Source organism: Phocoena phocoena, chromosome 13, assembly GCF_963924675.1.
Source record: "Phocoena phocoena chromosome 13, mPhoPho1.1, whole genome shotgun sequence".
In the NCBI taxonomy this organism is placed as follows: domain Eukaryota; kingdom Metazoa; phylum Chordata; class Mammalia; order Artiodactyla; family Phocoenidae; genus Phocoena; species Phocoena phocoena.
This window is the reverse complement of record NC_089231.1, coordinates 80603745-80621924: the sequence shown is the minus strand read 5'-3', so window position 1 is coordinate 80621924 and position 18180 is coordinate 80603745. Positions and strand designations below refer to the sequence as shown.

Genomic DNA, 18180 nt, shown 5'->3' with positions numbered 1-18180 from the left:
CAAAGAAGAGAGAGGAATTCAATGTAGCTGAAGTGGAGGAGTGAGGGGGAGAGTCCTGGGAGATGAGGATGGAGAAGCAGCCACCAGATCCTCTGGGGCCTTATAAAGCCACAGTAAGGAAGATACTTCCATGTTTAAACTGCAGTGTATTATTCCATCCTATGAATGAGCCACTGTGTATTTAACCATTTTCCTGCTGATGGACATTCAGGTTGTTTCAAGCTTTCCCCTATTTCGAACGGAGCTTCAATGAACATCATTGCCCATCCTTGATTCTCATCCCTAGGCTGAAGGTCAGAATCATCTGTAGGGCCCTAAAACCTACCAATGCCCTGCCCTTTCACTGGAGATTCTAACTTAACTGGTCCAGGGTGCGCCCTGGGCGTTGGTGATTTTAATGTGTAGGGAGGAGAACTACTGCTTTACATGCCTTTTTGTGACGCTGAAAAGCAGAGTTGCTGGGTGGGCGGGCACATAAATTTTAAAGTTTAATAGATACAACCAAATTGATCTCCCAAAAGACTGTCCCAATTTACTGTTCCACCGACAGTGTGGTATCCAATTCTTCACACTCTCACCCACCTTGACATTATCCAACTTTTAAATTGTTTCAATCTGGCAGACAGAAAAAAAAATTACATATATATATATATATATATATATATATATGAGTATTTTGTTGTTGCTTTAATTTGTGTTGCCCTGGTTACTGAAGAGGTTGAACATCTTTTTCTTTCCTTTATAAAAATGTCTTTCTCTTAAAAACATTTATTTTTTTGAACATGTTTATTCTCATTTTTTCATCAATGTCCCACCAGCTTACAAACTTTTCAAAGCAAAAATCTGTCCATTGTTGATGACTTAGGTCTTACTTGTCTTTACTGCAACTCATCTGAACCAACAAAGAAAGCCCTTCTGATCTTCTGGAGTGTTCCCCATTTTTCATCATGGAATCATAAAAATTCTCTGAAGACACATCCTGCACGAAACAATCACCAAGAAGCCTTACACCAGCCCAATAATACAGGGAATAAGAGAGATTTGCTTTTATGTTTTTGCAAGACCAAGTCCTTGCTTCTTATCCCCTTTGAGATATAGGCTTAAGTATATATGTCAGTAAGTATATGCCTACTTCCCTTCTAATGCAAAGGGAGGATATTTTGAGGTCAGGAAAGGACCTTTCCAGTCTGTTTGTGAGACGGAAGCTTTGCCGTACAGAGTGCGTTAACATCTACTAACTCTGCACCTGCTAATGGGAGATAGTCGTGGGATCCTTAAATTTAGAAGTCAAGTTCTTCCTTAATGGAACTCTGGAACATGAAGTCTCTTATCACTAAGAACGACAAACAAACATTTTTAATACGTGGTGGGAGTGTGCCTAGCTGTTTATGTACCTACAAGAACACCCAGAGATGTAAGGTCAGTGGAATTGCAATGTATGTGCATTTACAGAAATCAACTATGCAGGTTCCTCAAAGAGAAAAAAGCAACTGTTTAAATGGAGCTTCTGGCCACCAGGTCGCTCGACACTTATGAGTATGAATGGGTACAGGGCTCCCACTGAGCTCGGAGCGTGGTTCCAGTGTTCAAACATACAACACAAACATCTCTGCTGAATCTGTCACAGGTGAGGCCTGTGCTTTGTGAAACATGACTACAACAACCTCACTTGCCTGAATCCTCAGACACCAGCAGAAAGTAAAACTCTGTAGACTTGCTGACGTAGGCTGGGCATGTGAAGAAGCGGGATCAAGAACTAGACGGCTGCAGTATTTAAACGTCTCACCTCTGTGATCCATTCCTCCACTTTCCCTAGTAACCTGCGGGCAGCGGACTTTATAACTGCAAGAGACTGCAAGTTTCTGATTCCATTTGGACCAGACCACTTCTCTTCTGACGGCTCAGCATTCTACCCCAAACTGTTGACTATTTTAGTTCAATGATTCCCAGTTCTAAAGGACCGCATGTCATGCAACTCTTTCTTTGCTCTAAGTACCATGCGGCTCACACAGACAACCTGTAAAATTAGGACGAATGATGGAAAAAGAGACCAGATTTGGGGTTACCAGAGGCAGGGGTTAGGGGGAGGGAGAGTTGGATGAAGGTGGTCCAAAGGTACAAACTTCTAGTTATAAGATAAATGAGTGCTAGGGATGTGATGTACGATGTGATAAATATGAGTGCTGCCGTACGTTACATATAAGAGTGGTTAAGACAGCAAATCCCGAGTTCTCATCACAAGGAAAAATATTTTTTTCTATTTCTTTAATTTTGTATTTACATGAACTGATAGATGTTCACTAAACTTTACTGTGGTCACCATTTCATGGTGTATGTAAGTCATGACGCTGGACACCTTAAACTTACACAGCGCTGTATGTCAATGATATCTTGATAAGACTGGGAGGAAAAAAATTAGGATGAATGAGACTTTTTTATGAGTTTGGGTGAAGAGACTATCACGACCTGAGTCTATTCCGAGAAAACAAACTACCCGAGATTCCAGTCACTTGAGGGACAAGAGACTGGTTACAGTTTTCTTAATAAGGATAAGGAATACTTTTTTGAAAGGCAGAACTTCACCATTTTTAAAAGGCAATAGGTGACTTCAGACAGTTTTTTTTAATGAAACGCAGAAAACTGACATATTCAAACCTTTCGGGCTTATCTCTAGGGTAGTTCTTCTCTAAAGTCAGATTTTCCCAGCCCCTCCAAGGAAGTCCTTGCTGCCTTTTAGATTGCTACGAAAGAGCCTCTCTCTGCGGGTCCGCCTCCTAGGCTGTAAAATGACTCCCATCCTTGGCCTTGAGTTAGATATAACATGTTAGGATGACAAGTTTGCTGAGGTAAATGAAAACTGACCACTCTGTTAACGGCTGGCTACTGTTAGTGCCTCTGCCTTTTAGATTTGGGAGGGAGAAAGTTCAGTGCGTTCTGATCACCTGCACCAGAGCCCTAGGGCAGGAGAGGGGAGCTTGGAAATGCAGATTCTTGGTCCTCGCTTCTGGCTTTGTGAGTTGGAATCCTTTGAGGTAGGGCTCCGACGATGTCCACCTCTTTTAAAACTCCCCAGGTAACTCTTCTGCAGCCCAAAGCTTGGGAACCTCTGCCTTAGCAATTCCACATTGCCATTCAGTTCCTGAATTAAGCCAGGCTGGGAAATTTTATTTCAAAGGATTACTGAGAAATCGGCCTTGTTACTGGTCTTAACGGAAGATAGAATTGATTTCATTCACTGAGGCCTAGTTTCTTGCTGTCTCTTACACACACACACACACACACACACACACACACACACACACACACCCCAAAGCCTTTAAATTTGAGTGTCTCCATGGGATTCTAACTCTGGAAGACATTTTTGCTTTCTTTGATAACACGGAAGAAAAAGTATCTAAGAGGAAGCTGACCATACAGATGCGGGGAAAATTCTATCCTCACTTTATAGAGAGGGGAATTGAGGCACAGAGAGTTTCATGACATGTCTGGGCGGTCTGGGTGGTAGAACTAGGATTTGAATCCTGTGGCGGGCCAGGCTCTAAAAGCTGTGAAACACTTCCCCTCAGGGAGAAGGGGTGGAGAGGGGACTTCCTCTCCTGTCCTTTACTACTACTAACAAAACCTCAATCACAAGCATACAAACATCAATGCTTTATCTCCAGATAGAAACATTTATATTAAGAATGGAGAAAGTCCCCATACATGAAGACTTCTGCGTCCCTAGTAAAACTTCTTGCATGGTGTCTAATAGGCAAACTGAACTCTGAAAGCCAAACTGTCCCCCGGAGACTGCAAAGTAGCTAATGTCCAGGCTGCAGGTGCGATTTTTGTTTTGGGCCCTCACCACGTGTTTAAACGATGTGAACTGGTTGTCAAAATCTAAAAATCCGGCTTCCCTGGTGGCGCAGTGGTTGAGAGTCCGCCTGCCGATGCAGGGGACACGGGTTCGTGCCCCGGTCCGGGAAGACCCCACATGTCGCGGAGCGGCTGGGCCCGTGAGCCATGGCCGCTGAGCCTGCGCGTCCGGAGCCTGTGCTCCGCAACGGGAGAGGCCACAACAGTGAGAGGCCCGCGTACCGCAAGAAAAAAAAAAAAAATCTAAAAATCAGGAGATTTTAAATGAAGACCGAGCTTTTCAATGTCTTCTGGAAAATGGGCCCATGAGATCTGCATTCCAAGCGGTGACAAGTAGCCGGAGCAGAGTGGTGGCTGCTCCCTATAAACTGCGCTCTCTCCTCGCGCCACCGCCCCCACTGCTACCTACTGTCCTGCGACCAAGGTGCTTCATGCGTGGACATTCCCTGCCTAACCCCTGCAGCCCTTTGATTTTGCTACCCTGGGCCCTAACTCATCACATTCTTGTGGTAGGTTGGAACCTCACCGCGCCAGCACCATATAAATAATTCTAGAGTTAGCCACAAGGTGAGCGCCGTCCACTGGCCTTTGTTATCGGATGTACTAGAAAGGACGTGCTAGCTCAGAGGCTGTGTGGTGTTTGGCTGAGGGCAGTTTCCAGAGCCAGATTATGCCGGGCTTAACACCCGCCTTTACAACTTATTAGCTGTGAGACAGCAGGCAAGTCACTTCACTTCTCTGAGCCTCAGTTTCTTCATCTGCAAAAATGGGGATAATACTACCTACTTCATGGGGTTGCTGTGAGGACTCGGTGAGGGTTAATTCATGTAAGAGCTTAGAACAGTATCTGGCATATGGTAAGTTCTATGTCAGTGTCAGCTGCTATTATTATAACCACTTAGCTCAAACACCGATCTGGGCAGTACGTATTTTCACAAGTCCCCAGGAGTCAGGCCAGCACTTGGCCTCGTTCCCCTGGAACACCGTCCTTTGAGCTCGGCTCATATGTACAAAGCCTTGAACCCTATTTAGTAGCATTTTAAACTCTGACGTCCTCCCCCAGTCATGTTGATAACCGTAGTAATAATAGAATAAATGGTTTGTATTTTGTCTGTACTACTAAGGAACAGATGCCAACCTATACACATTCTCATTAGCCCTCACAACAGCTTTATTAAATGGGTACTACTATAATCCCAGTTGACAGAGGAAGAAACTGAAGCTGAGAAAGGTAAGCAGTTGGCTGATGGTCTCACCGTAAGTAAGTGGTAAAGGGGGTACTTGTGTCCAGGAAGTCTGGTCCCAAACCCGCACCATTAACTCCACAGCTCACAGCCCTGTGCTCACACACGTGTACAAGCACATTACGCTTTCCTTAAGAGGAAAGTTGGTGTGTTCACATCTATCTTTCAACTGTCTTTTCCTTCATAAGCCAACATCATCAATTTGCCATCTTGCAGGCAAGAAAGTTTGAGGTTCCTTTGATATTTTAGTGTCCTTTTCTCCTCTCTTTGGCCAAAGCCATCTATTTTTTTCCTTTATGACTCTTTGTATTTTGACATCTCCCCCCTCCATCCAACTGCCCGACTGCTCATGGATTTGGCTTGCCTGTTAGGAAGCTGGCCTACTGTGACATCCACTACACTCTTGGTTGCCAAGGTGGGGTTGGCTGACCTGGCGGGCTAAAGGGTGTGCCGCTCCTCTCTTATCCACCCAGTGGGCCCTTCCTGAAACCAAGTCAGAAAGACTGATCTTCTCAGCTTGAGGGAAATGGTGTAGGAGGAACAGTGCTGCTCTGACAGAAGAGTGAAAGGATTTCTGAGTTCTTATCTGTTTTGCTAGGAGTTACGCGGTGAGACAGAGATGAATCTGTACTTGCCATTTCCAGGTCTTGGTTGTCCATCACACTACCTTGCCCTCTGGCAAACCTCTGATGGAAAGTATCATTGATTCTAGCAGAGCGAGCCATCTCAGCTGGTTGGAGAAATCAGAATAAATTTGTCCAAATCCAGAGAGAAACATCAACAGCACCCATCTCTTTATGAGACGAGAGCTCACTGAAAATACCAAACATCTGTGGAGACCCTTCTGCTCTTAAACTAAGAACAGTTAGGCTAGTTGGATGCAATGTCATGTAGCAAATCATTTAGCAGATTAGATGCTAAGGCAGAGCAAGTAATAACCTAAATATTCCACTTACTGCCCTACAGTTTTCATTCTCTTACAGTTTGGTCGAACTATGTGACTGGTGTTAGCCAATCAATTATGAGCCTAAGTGACATGTGTCACTCCAGGGCTGAGGCAGTGAAAACTCACGTGGGATTCTCTGGTTTTTCCGTCCCCTGTCTTAACTTGAGAAGCCCTCATGCTCTAGATCAGAGGTTGGAGAACTATGGCCCATGGGCCAGCTCCCTGTTTTTATAAATAAAGTTTTATTGAACACAGCCACACCCATCCATTTACAGATTGGATATGGCTGCTTCTGTGCTAAAATGGCAGAGCTAAGTAGTTGCAACTGAGATGCTGACAGTGGCCTAAAATATTTACTATCTAGCCCTTTAAAGGAAAAGTTTGTTGACTCCTGTTTCAGATAGAGCAGCTATAAGATGGTGGAGTTTCAGATAGCCTGGACCCTGAGTGACTGTGTGGAAGAGAGACCTTCCGCAAACCTACAAGGCCCATGGAACAGCAGTGAGGAAAAATCAAAACCCTTTTGTTTGGGATTGTTTGTTACTAAGCACAATCTAACCTATCCTAGTTGATTCCAGTGGACATTCAAGAAAAGGCATTTTAGGGGACTTCCCTGGTGGTCCAGTGGCTAAGACTCCATGTTCCCAATGCAGGGGGCCTGGGTTCCATCCCTGGTCAGGGAACTAGATCACACATCCTGCATCTAAGAGATCACATGCCACAACTAAAGATCCCGCATGCCGCAACTAAAAGATCCCACATGCCACAACTAAGAGTTCACATGCCATAACTAAAGATCCTGCATGCTGCAATTAAAAGATCCCGCATGCCACAGCTAAAGATCCCACATGCTGCAACTAAAAGATCCCACATGCTACAACTAAGAGCTCACATGCCATAACTAAAGATCCTGCATGCTGCAACTAAAAGATCCCGCATGCCGCAGCTAAAGATCCCACGTGCCGCAACTAAGACCTGGTGCAGCCAAATATATAAATTAAAAAAAATAAAACAAAAAAGAAAAGACATTTTACATTGGGAGGGATTAAAAAAGCCTACTTACTTTCGTGCGAAGTGAACTGCACAAGAAATAGCAATGATGAGAAGGCCAATAATGATGGAGGCGAAGGCCACCCACTTGGCATTCCTCCCAAGCCGCTTGGATCCTTCGATGTCTCCATCATTGTAGCTGTTCAGAGACTGGAGGACACAAGGGAAGAGCTGGTGATGACAACCCACAGGGAAAGATATGGCTTCCCAGGCTGATCTGAGCAGGTGGCACAGTTACCACTTCCTCCAGGAAGTCTTCCTTGAACTCCCAGTCTGAGTTAACTTCCTCTTCTGTATTTCCTGATTACTTTCATCTTAATATTTACCGTAGCATATTGAACAGACTGATTAGGCCTCTCCCATTAAGTGCTTTGTGGGCAGGGACCATTCCATCTTGTTCAGCACAGTATACCAGTGCCCAGTGCAATATTTGTCACGTAGAAGATGCGCGATAAATATTTGTATGATGAAAGGATGAATGGGTATATCTGTCTCATCCACTAGAAGAGGGGTTTGCAAACTATGGCCCATAGGCCAAATCCAGCCTGCTGTTTTTATAAACAAAGTCTGTATGGAATGCAGTCACAACCACTTGTTTACTATTGTCTGTAGCTGCTTTTATGTTACAACAATGGAGTTGAGTAGCTGGGACAGAGAGCATACTGTCTACCAAATCCTAAAATATTTACTAGTCGGCCTACGACAGAAAAAGATTGCCCGTTCCTACACAAGAAGGTCAGGGACATTGGCTGAACTGTTCACCTCTTTGTCCAAGCCAAGCTGCCATTCATCTGGCACCTACTCATACAGCTTTCCCAGCTGTTAAAATATTGGAATACTTTCGTACTGGTTGGTAAATAGCAGCTACCCGTCCCCAGTGTCCCAGCCATCCCGGCCTCTCCTCTGAGTTACCCCAGGCTTCCCCAGTGTCCCAGCCATCCTGGCCTCTCCTCTGAGTTACCCCAGGCTTCCCCATGATCCAGCAACTGCAGGGTATCACTGGGTTCCGCAGATTACCCTTGTGCAAAGGCCCAGAGTCAGATTCTGTGCCCCTTTGAGCAATGTCTGGGCCATTGCAGGGACTCAAGAAATATGTATTGGCTGAATGAATACATCCATTTCCCTAAAGAATATGAGTTCATTGAGGGCATCTTGGAGTCCCAGGCAAAGCAGAGGTGCTCAGAGAATCCTTGCTGCTGAGCTGGAGGCCAGATGCCATTCTTCTCTCTCGTAATAAGCTCTCTTTATCGTAACTCCCATTGCTGAGAATTCCCCAAAAGTCACGCTGCAGCCCAAATAAGACTGGAAATATGCATTTATAAGTTAGGGACAGAGTGACCTGACCCATGCCGTGAACTGTAGGTTTCCGTGGGAACTCTATTCTTGATCCTGAAAGCTCAGCACCTCAGTAATAATCACCCTTCTTCGTCGACCCTTAAGGGGAATGAGGCACATGCAGACAATTACAAGCCAGAGAAGCGCCCAGTATACCACAGAGCTTTCTGCTTCCAGGACCTTCCATTAATTCTCGGACCCGGCCACCTTAGTCAGCAACAGGCTGGGAGACTCGCCTTTCCCAGCGAGTCTTGCTTTTAGGCCTCTTGTGTGAACGGGAGAGAACTTGCAACGATGCCAGGGACTGCCAGCAGGGTGAGCTCCAGAATTCTGTACGCTGAATTCTTGGAGTTCTTAACTCTGGGTGCCCATTAGAAACACTTGGATAGTATATTTTAAACAAATCCAGATAGCTGGGCCCTATTCTGCAGAGACTCTGATTTAACTGGTGCAGGAACCAGACACCAGTTTTTTAAAAATTGTGGTGAAACGTACCTAACATAAAATTTACCATTTTTGGTGTACAGTTCGGTGGCACTAAGCACACTCACGGTGTTGTGCAAACATCACCATAATCAATCGTCTCAAACGAAAACTCTGCACTCAATTCAACACCTACTCCTCATTCTTCCCACCCTCCAGCCCCTGGCAACCGGCATTTTATGTTGTCTCTATAGATCTGACTATGCCAGGGACATTATACGAGTGGAGTCATAGAATATTTGTCTTTTTATGCTTATTTCAATTAGCATAATGTCCTCAAGGTTCATCCATGTGGTAGCATGTGTCAGAATTTCCTTCCTTTTTAAGGCTAACATTCCGTTTTATGGATAGAGCACATTTTGTTTATCTACTTATTCATTGATGGATACTTGGGTTGCTGCCACAGTATTTGGCAGTCTCAGGGTTGAAAAGCTTTGGTCTAGAGAGCTATCCTTGACATCCTGCAAGGTCAAGATGCTTACCACCTTAAGATTTAACCCAAGGAAGTGTGTCACACAGTATGGGCTCTAAACGCAGAGAGATCTGAGTTCAAATTCCATGTCTTATCAGCTGTGAGAATTAGAGCAAATTATCAAGCTTTCTAAGCCTTGGTGTCCTCATCTGTAAGTTGGGAGCAACAGTAATAACACCTCCTTCATACGAGAGGTGCTAATGAGTTAATGCAGGCAAAGTGGTTAGCATCGGTCCAGGACATAATATATGCTCAATATGTGTTACCTTTTATTGTGAATTGCCACTGCCTGTTTTATTCTTCTTCTAAAGCTGAGATCCTTGGTGTGCGATAGAATCATCTGGGCTACTTATCAGAATTACAGGTGATCAATCTCTACTCCTTGACAGAACAGAATCTGGGGATCCAAGTTTGGGAAACTTTGTTTTAGAGGCTTCACAATCAAAGTCAGTGCATAGAATCCTAGAACCCCAAATTGTGAGTTCATGATCAGTTTAAAATTATGTAGATTCAGACCCTCCCAAAATGATCATTATTCTATCATGCTGCCTTGGAAAACCCAGTTTTCAGATTAGTTCTGGTGATGTTTCTGTTTTGCTGTAACCAGAGAAAAAATAATGAGACACCCCCCGCCAATCTCCCCACAAACATTGTCAACTCTTGGCTGTTTGGATGAAAAACCAGTTTCATGTTCTCAACAGCAGTGACAACGGAAGTGGGAAGAACAGCCAATGTTGAAGGGTACGTCTACATCTGTGCATTGCCCATGAGCACGGGTGAGATGGGGGCTACCCAGGCCACTTGACTTGTCTGCTGCAGGTCAGAAGAGTCATGCTGGTGCCTGGCTAAGGGGGATTTGAGTGCAAGACATGAGCAAATCCTGCCCAACCTTCGTCACCTGTTGCCAGTCTGGCATCCTGTATGTGACCCTCCTCCCTGCAATTCACCATCCCTCTGGGGCTCATAAGGGAGATGTTGAGTCATTCCAGGAATGGGTCCATGCTTAGCTTGAAAAACAGATGAAAAGCCTCTTTCAGTATTAACTGTGGACTCTTTCCTCCCCAGGAGTCCTCTAATGAATCCGTTTCTTCCTCTGGTTCTTGAAGAAGGGGCTGCCCATGGGTAAATCTGCTGGGTAGATGTAAGGATATGGGGGGAGGGATGAGGGTGGGATATTTTAGAACTCCCAGATTTCTACTCTAAAGGACTTCACTGGTGTGGGGCTTGGGCTTCAGGGTCATCATCTAACAATGAACCAGGAAAGGATTAATTACCCCCCCTCCCCAATTCATTGGCTGTAATTCTTTTCTCTCCCAACTGGAATTGCATATTAAGTGTCTCGTGGCAGATGCTACAGACTGAAGTGGTAGAAATGGCTTTTAGAGAAAATGCATGGTTTATAAATCTTTTTCTGAAGAGCTTAAAAAGCAAACTATCCCATCTGCTGTGGAAGAACTAGAAAGAAACAAGGGATGGCTTCAATATTTAAAATTTATATGATCTTCTTAGTTCTTTCACAAATTATGAATGAAATTTGTGAACATGTAAAGCATTCAAATGCTACAGAAACGTATGCAGTAAATAGTAAGCTCTTCTCCCAATTCTATTTCCCAAAGATAACAGTGTGGTATGTTTGCTTCTAGATTTTTTCCCATGAATAATATGAAAGGAAAACAACTGACACTTTCTCCTGTTTTCATTATCGCTAAGCACATCATGTATCACAGTCATGAGAAAGAAATAGCAATTTGTATCCTGAGATTAAACCAAGAACAACAGGTTAGTCTATCTAGCCCGCATCCCTCTGATATTGAAACCTTGAGTATTTCCCCTAAGTCTTGGCAAAGAATTTCATCCTTGCCTTTTGCTATGTGGATGCCTAAACACAGGTCACTTCTTTTGTGGATATGTAACCTTTTGAGAAAGATACTGTTCTGCTTTACTTTTTAATCATGAACAGATTAATGTAAAACTTGGTAACCTTGGCAATTTTGCATTTGTTTCCTTTACATACTTGTGCTGTGCTTTTTATTTGGCTGGCTGGTCATTTTGAGGCTGGACTTCCTTATATTTCTTTTCAAATAAAATTTTTTTCTTTTCTAGTTGCTTTGGCCTCTGAGATTTTCTTTGACAAAATGATAGTAACAGATAACATTTATTGAGCATTTATTATGTACCAGACACTGTGTTAAATACTTTTCAAGGGTTATATCATTAGTCCTCATAACAACCCAGTGAGGCAGATGCTTTGTTTTCATTTTACTGATGGGAAAATTGAGGCACAGAGAAGTTAAAATGATTTGCCCAAAGTCACGTAGCTAGTTTGGTTCTCTCTCTCACTCAGAGTTTTTCATTTTTTCCTTTTCCTCTTAGTTAAAAATGTGAATAGTATTATACTATACTTGTTCTGAAAGTTGCTTTTTTCCCCTTGTTATAGGGTGGGCGGCTTTCCAAGCTAGTGCTTCTGGGTCTATCTCATTCCTGTTTTCTTTCTCCAGTCATGATTTAAAGTATATTGATAAACTCCCTAATGTTGCATTATCATTGATTCTTGGGGAAAATCTTAATTTGTCATGATGCATTTTTGGTGGGTAACTTTTTGTTTTCAAACAACTTCAAACTTTCAGAAAAGTTGCAAGTATAGTTGTCTCATTCTTTTTAATGGGTTTGTAGTAGTCACTTAAATGGTCACACCTCACCAAAAGACATTTCAGTTCTTTAAAGTTTGTGGCAGTTACATAATATGCTGCAGTGGACACCCTCATTCATATTTTTTGTACACATTTGAGCCTCTTTGGATGGATTCCTAGGAACGGGATTACAGAGTCAAAGGGTAGATGTATTTACATTTGGAGACATAGTCAAATCGCATTGCAAAAAAGCTATATAAATTTATATTCCCACTAACAGTATTTAAGTGTCCTTTCCTCCACAACCTTGCTAACACTGTATATTATCAATCTATTTTTGCCATTTTAACAGGTGAAAAAGAATCTCTAAATAACATTTCTTGATTAATAATGAAACTAAGTCAAATTCACACTTCCACTCAAATGTCACCTCCTGAGAGAGGCCTTCTCAGATGAGTTTATTTAAAACTCTCCCTGGTGACTAATACAGTGCCTGGAGATCAGTAAATACTTGTTGAATTAACAAATATATGTATGGATGTTTATTTGTCAAATGTATTTCTTCTTGATGAATTTTATACTTGTATCTTTTGTCTAGTTTTCTATTGGTTTGTCTTCTTCTTATTGATTTGCAGGAACTTTTTATATATTATAGGTCAGCAGTGTACAAAAGAAATATAATGGGGGCCACATATGTAATTTAAAATTTGCTGGTAACCACATTAAAAAGGCAAACTTGGGCTTCCCTGGTGGCGCAGTGGTTGAGAGTCCGCCTGCCAATGCAGGGGACACAGGTTTTTGCCCCGGTCCAGGAAGATCCCACATGCTGTGGAGCGGCTGGGTCCATGAGCCATGGCTGCTGAGCCTGAGCGTTCAGAGCCTGTGCTCTGCAATGGGAGAGGCCACAACAGCGAGAGGCCCGCGTACCGCAAAAAAAAAAAAAAAGACAAACTTAACTTTAATAGTATATATTTTATTTAACCCAACACGTCCAAACTATTATCATTAAAAACTACGGCACTATTTCAAATACTCAATAGTCACATGGCTAGTGGCAACTCTATGAATAGCACAGAAGATAATATACATTAATCTGTTAGGTGTGCTGCAAAATTTTCTCCCAGTTTCTCCTGTACTATTGTCTTTTTCCCTAAATTATAACTTTTATTTTTTTAAACATATATTTTTAATTATTTATTTATTTTTTGCTTATTTTTGGCTGCGTGGGTCTTCGTTGCTGCGCGCGGGCTTCCTCTAGTTGCAGCGAGCAGGGGCCACTCTTTGCTGCAGTGGGCGGCCGTCTCATTGCAAGGGCCTCTCTTGTTGTGGAGCATGGGCTCTAGTCATGAGGGCTTCTGTAGTTGTGGCACACCGGCTCAGTAGTTGTGGCACACCGGCTCAGTAGTTGTGGCACATGGGTTCTAGAGCAGGCTCAGTAGTTGTGGCGCACGGGCTTAGCTGCACCGTGACATGTGGGATCTTCCCAGACCAGGGCTTGAACCCGTGTCCCCTGCATCGGCAGGTGGATTCTTAACCACTGAGCCACCAGGGAAGTCTCATAACTTTTATTTTGATGTAGTTTAAGTTTCACAAAAAGTTACAAAGATAATACCAAGAGTTCCCATGTACCTTCCACCAAGCTTCCCCTAATGATGATATATATTTAAAAAAAAAAAAAAATTTAGTTATTTATTTTTGGCTGCATTGGGTCTTCTTTGCTGCATGCGGGCTTTCTCTAGTTGCAGCGAGCAGGGGCTACTCTTTGTTGTGGTGCGCGGGTTTCTCATTGCGGCGGCTTCTCTTGTGGAGCACAGGCTCTAGGCGTGCAGGCTTCAGTAGTTATGGCACATGGACTCAGTAGTTGTGGCTCGAGGGCTCTAGAGAGCAGGGTCAGTAGTTGTGGTGCATGGGCTTAGTTGCTCCTCAGCATGTGGGATCTTTCCAGACAAGGGTTCGAACCCATGTCCCCTGCATTGGCAGGTGGTTTCTTAACCATTGTGCCACTGGGGAAGTCCCCAATGATAATATTTTAAGTAACCATAGTACTTGGTCAAAACCAGGAAATTGACATTGGTATGATATTATTAACTCAGTTATAGACCTTATTCAGATTTCACCAGTTTTGACGTGTACTCCTTTTTTTTTTTTTTTTTTTGGTGTGTGTATTGTTCTATGAAATTTTGTCCCATGTGGATTGGAGCGACCATTCTCTCATGGAAGGTGTGGAGAAAAGGGAATCCTCCTGCACTATTGGTAGAAATGTAAGTTGGTATAGCCACTATGGAAAACAGTATGGAGGTTCCTCAGAAAACTAAAAATGGAATTACCATATGGTCTAGCAATCCCACTCCTGGGCATATATCCAGACAAAACTATAATTCCAAAAAGATACATGCACCACCCCTATATTCATAGCAGCAGCACTATTCACAACAGCCAAGACATAGAAACAACCTAAATGTCCATCGACAGATGAATGGACAAAGAAGATGTGGTGCGCGCGCGCACACACACACACACACACACACACACACACACACAATGGAATATTACTCAGCCATAAGAAAGAACAAAATAATGCCATTTGCAGCAACATGGATGGACCTAGAGATTATCATACTAAGCGAAGTAAGTCAGAAAGAGAAAGACAGATACTATATGATATCACTTATATGTGAAATCTAAAATATGACACAAATGAACCTATCTATGAAGTAGAAACAGACTCACAGACATAGAGAACAGACTGGTTGCAAAGGGGGAAGGGGTTTGGAGAGGGATGGAGTGAGAGGTTGGGGTTAGCAGATGTGAGCTATTATACACAGAATGGATAAACAACAGGGTCCTACTGTATAGAACAGGGAACTATATTCAATATCCCATGAAGGGACCAAACCATAATGGAAAAGAATATAAAAAAAGAATGTATATATATGTATGTGTGTATGTATATATATATATATATATAACTGAATCACTTTGCTGTACAGCAGAAATTAACACAACATTCTAAATCAACTATACTTCAACTAAAAAAAAAGAAATTCTCTCATGTTACCCTTTGTAAGTCACACCCTCTCTCCATGTCCATGTTCATTGTCTTTTAACTTAGATTTGTGGCATTTGGATATTGCCCAGAGTTCCTTTCCAAGCTGTGAGACTTCCTCATAATTTCATAAACCGATGACCCTTATTTTAAGGTGCTAGACAGCAATTCGCTGTCTCTGTTCACCCTGCAAAGTATGTTAGAAAGAACCTTTAGAGGGACTTCCCTGGTGGTGCAGTGGTTAAGAATCCACCTGCCAATGCAGGGGACAAGGGTTTGAGCCCTGGTCGGGGAAGATCCCACATGCCGCGGAGCAGCTAGGCCCATGCGCCACAACTACTGAGCCTGCACTCTAGAGCCCGGAACCACAACTACAGGCCTGGGGCCTGTGCTCCGCAACAGGAGAAGCCACTGCAATGAGAAGCCACCGCAGTAAGAAGCCCGTGTACCACAAGGAAGAGTGGCCCCCGCTCGCCACAACTAGAGAAAGCCCGTGCACAGCAACGAAGACCCAACACAGCCAAAAAATAAATTAATAAATAATTTTTTAAAAATGAAGGACCTTTAGATTCTTTCCAGTTTTCATCTTCCACTGCGAGTCAAATGAACGTTTCTCAGCATGTAGAACAAATGGGCTGTCCTCACACATTTTATAAGGTGCTCAGTCCCCAGTGGTGCCTTTTCCCTTTTCTGTGAGCCTGGGCTTGTGCTGGCAAAATATAAGTCATTACAACACCTAAAAAGAGCTTCCAGGTCTTGGTCAGCTGCCTCGAGCCAGCAAAGGTCACACTTGGACAGAAAAGTGGGCAAGTTCCTTCCTCCTGTAGTAAATACTAGTGACGTCATGCTCACTGCGTCTAGTAATTTCAAGCTTATTTATACGTCCCTTCCCTGGATGGACACACGATACGCAAATAGCCTGGCAGAAAAGTTGTTCAGGAGCCAGAAATGAGGGAGACTGTCTCTATGCCCAATCTCAGGAAGACTGCAGCAGGGACCAGCAAGACTGTGTTGTGAGGCCATGCAGCCAAGCCTCCTGGCTACCTGTCAGAATGTACAGGTAATTTCCGGCATCCACACTTCCAAGGAGACACCCAGAATAACCCCGTAAATTGTGGTAACTGGAGTTGAACACCAATGGGTCCAGTGTTCTGGGAATTTGTGGCACTTTACATCAATCATACAGCTGCTCTCTTGTCCTGAGCCAGGAAAATACAGAAAGTACTTTGTCTATTCCCTCTGGTCTTTGCAGCAGAACTCTTGCTGCATTCCACATGGTGATACCAGCTGAGACAGCATCACCTATGGGGTGGCTGTCAGGTGAAGATCTGAATTGTAACTCTCTCAAGTTATACTTTTTATATTCCCTATATTGGTGGCTGTACCTTAGAATTGCCTATGGTCCCAAAAATGCCCATAAAAATTCCTATGCCCAAGCTCCATCCCAGATCAACTGAATTAGGATCGCTGGGGATAAGACTCCAGAATCAGTATTTTTTGGAAAGCTTCTCGGGTCATTGTGAGAAGAGTTGAGAACCACTATCCTGATGGACAGCCATTCATTCACTGAAAAGCTACTTATTAAGCACCAACTATGTGCCAGGCACTGTTCCCTGCCCTCATGGAGCTTACATTCTGGTAAAGACTGAAAATAAATACTCAAACATGCAAATAAACAAGATTACAGAATATTACTAAGGTAAGAAAAATGGGGTGGTGGGAGGAAGGGAGGGAGAGAGAGAGAGAGAGGAAGGAAGATGAGATGAGGCTGGAGGTGAAGCCAGGGGCTATGATAGTTACAATAATGAATTATCATGCTAAAATAATAGATAATATTTATGGAGTGCTTATCCTCTAGAGTGCAGGCTCAGTAGTTGTGGCGCACGGGCTTAGCTGCAACACGGCATGTGGGATCTTCCCAGACCAGGGGTTGAACCCGTGTCCCCTGCATCGGCAGGTGGTTTCTTAACCATTGTGCCACTGGGGAAGTCCCCAATGATAATATTTTAAGTAACCATAGATTAGTACAGGCCAGGTCCTGACCTGATCACTTTATGTGCATCATATAATTGCACCCTCACAGTAACCTCGTGGGAGCAAAATGTTTTATCCTCCATTTTATAGGTGAGAACACTGAGACTCAGAGAGAGGGAAGCAAATAATGTTTCTGTTGTCAAAGGCAACTTGCTAAGGGGCTACAAACTTAAGCAACAGACAGTAAATTCACTGACAAAGCCCTTACGATAACTACTTCATTATGTCCCCCAAAACCCAAGAGCTAGATTTAATGCATTATTGATAACCCAGCACCAGATAGCTGACTTGATTCTAATAAAAATTTGGCCACTGATTAAAATACTGGGGCAAATATATCTCTCATCTGAGCTACTGATCTCTCTGACAAAAACTCATTCATTTTCTTTGTTTTTTTCTAACACCAAACGTGCTCAGAATTTCCACGTTCACCCTCAAATAAAACTAGCCCCCAAACACCAAATAATAACAATGGAAGACATTGTCAGTTATTTTGGCTTCCTGGTCATTATGGATTCAGTAAATTAATGCACGTAGGCACTTAGACCAGTGGTTGGGAAATAATACCAATAAGTATGAGCTATTATATTGATATTATTATGTCATATGCCAACTGAGGAAGATGAAAACAAATGAGCTATTAAATATACTTTGGTAGAGTCCACATCCCCTTGCCCAATTGCTCTCCTTCATGATTTTTCCCAGTGTTAAGAAAAAAAGACCTCAATAAAAATCAAGAGTTCCACCATTAAGTCCCCTTCCTCCTTGGTAAGGCACAGAAGGTGCATTTCTGTCACTTGGGACAGGTAGCAGAGTGACGCCTTAGCAGTCAGTGACATCTTAGTGGAAAGTGGCTTTTCTGGAAAGCTCCTGATATCTGATAGCATGTGAGGGGATGGGACTGGAAGCTCTGAGCCACCTCCCATCATTGGCTCCCCTTGCCCTTGGGGAGAGACTCATATTCTCATTCTCAATTGTGGCCTTCCAAGCCCTCCAAGGCCTGGCCTGTGGCATGCTTCTCCAGCCTCTTCTGGAGCCCTCCTCCCTGCTCACCCCCTACCTCCTTCCTGGCCCTGGTCCTCGTC

The 18180-nt window shown here is 43.3% G+C and overlaps 1 protein-coding gene across 1 annotated transcript in view; it reads right to left on the bottom strand.

Moving 5' to 3' along the window:
- Positions 1 to 18180, bottom strand: part of TMEM233 (transmembrane protein 233) — a 42078-nt gene that overhangs the window by 4296 nt on the left and 19602 nt on the right. Inside the window, exon 2 of the mRNA XM_065890562.1 lies at positions 7109 to 7245. Within this exon, the coding sequence (XP_065746634.1) occupies positions 7109 to 7245 (137 nt within the window). The remainder of the gene's footprint in view (positions 1 to 7108; positions 7246 to 18180) is intronic.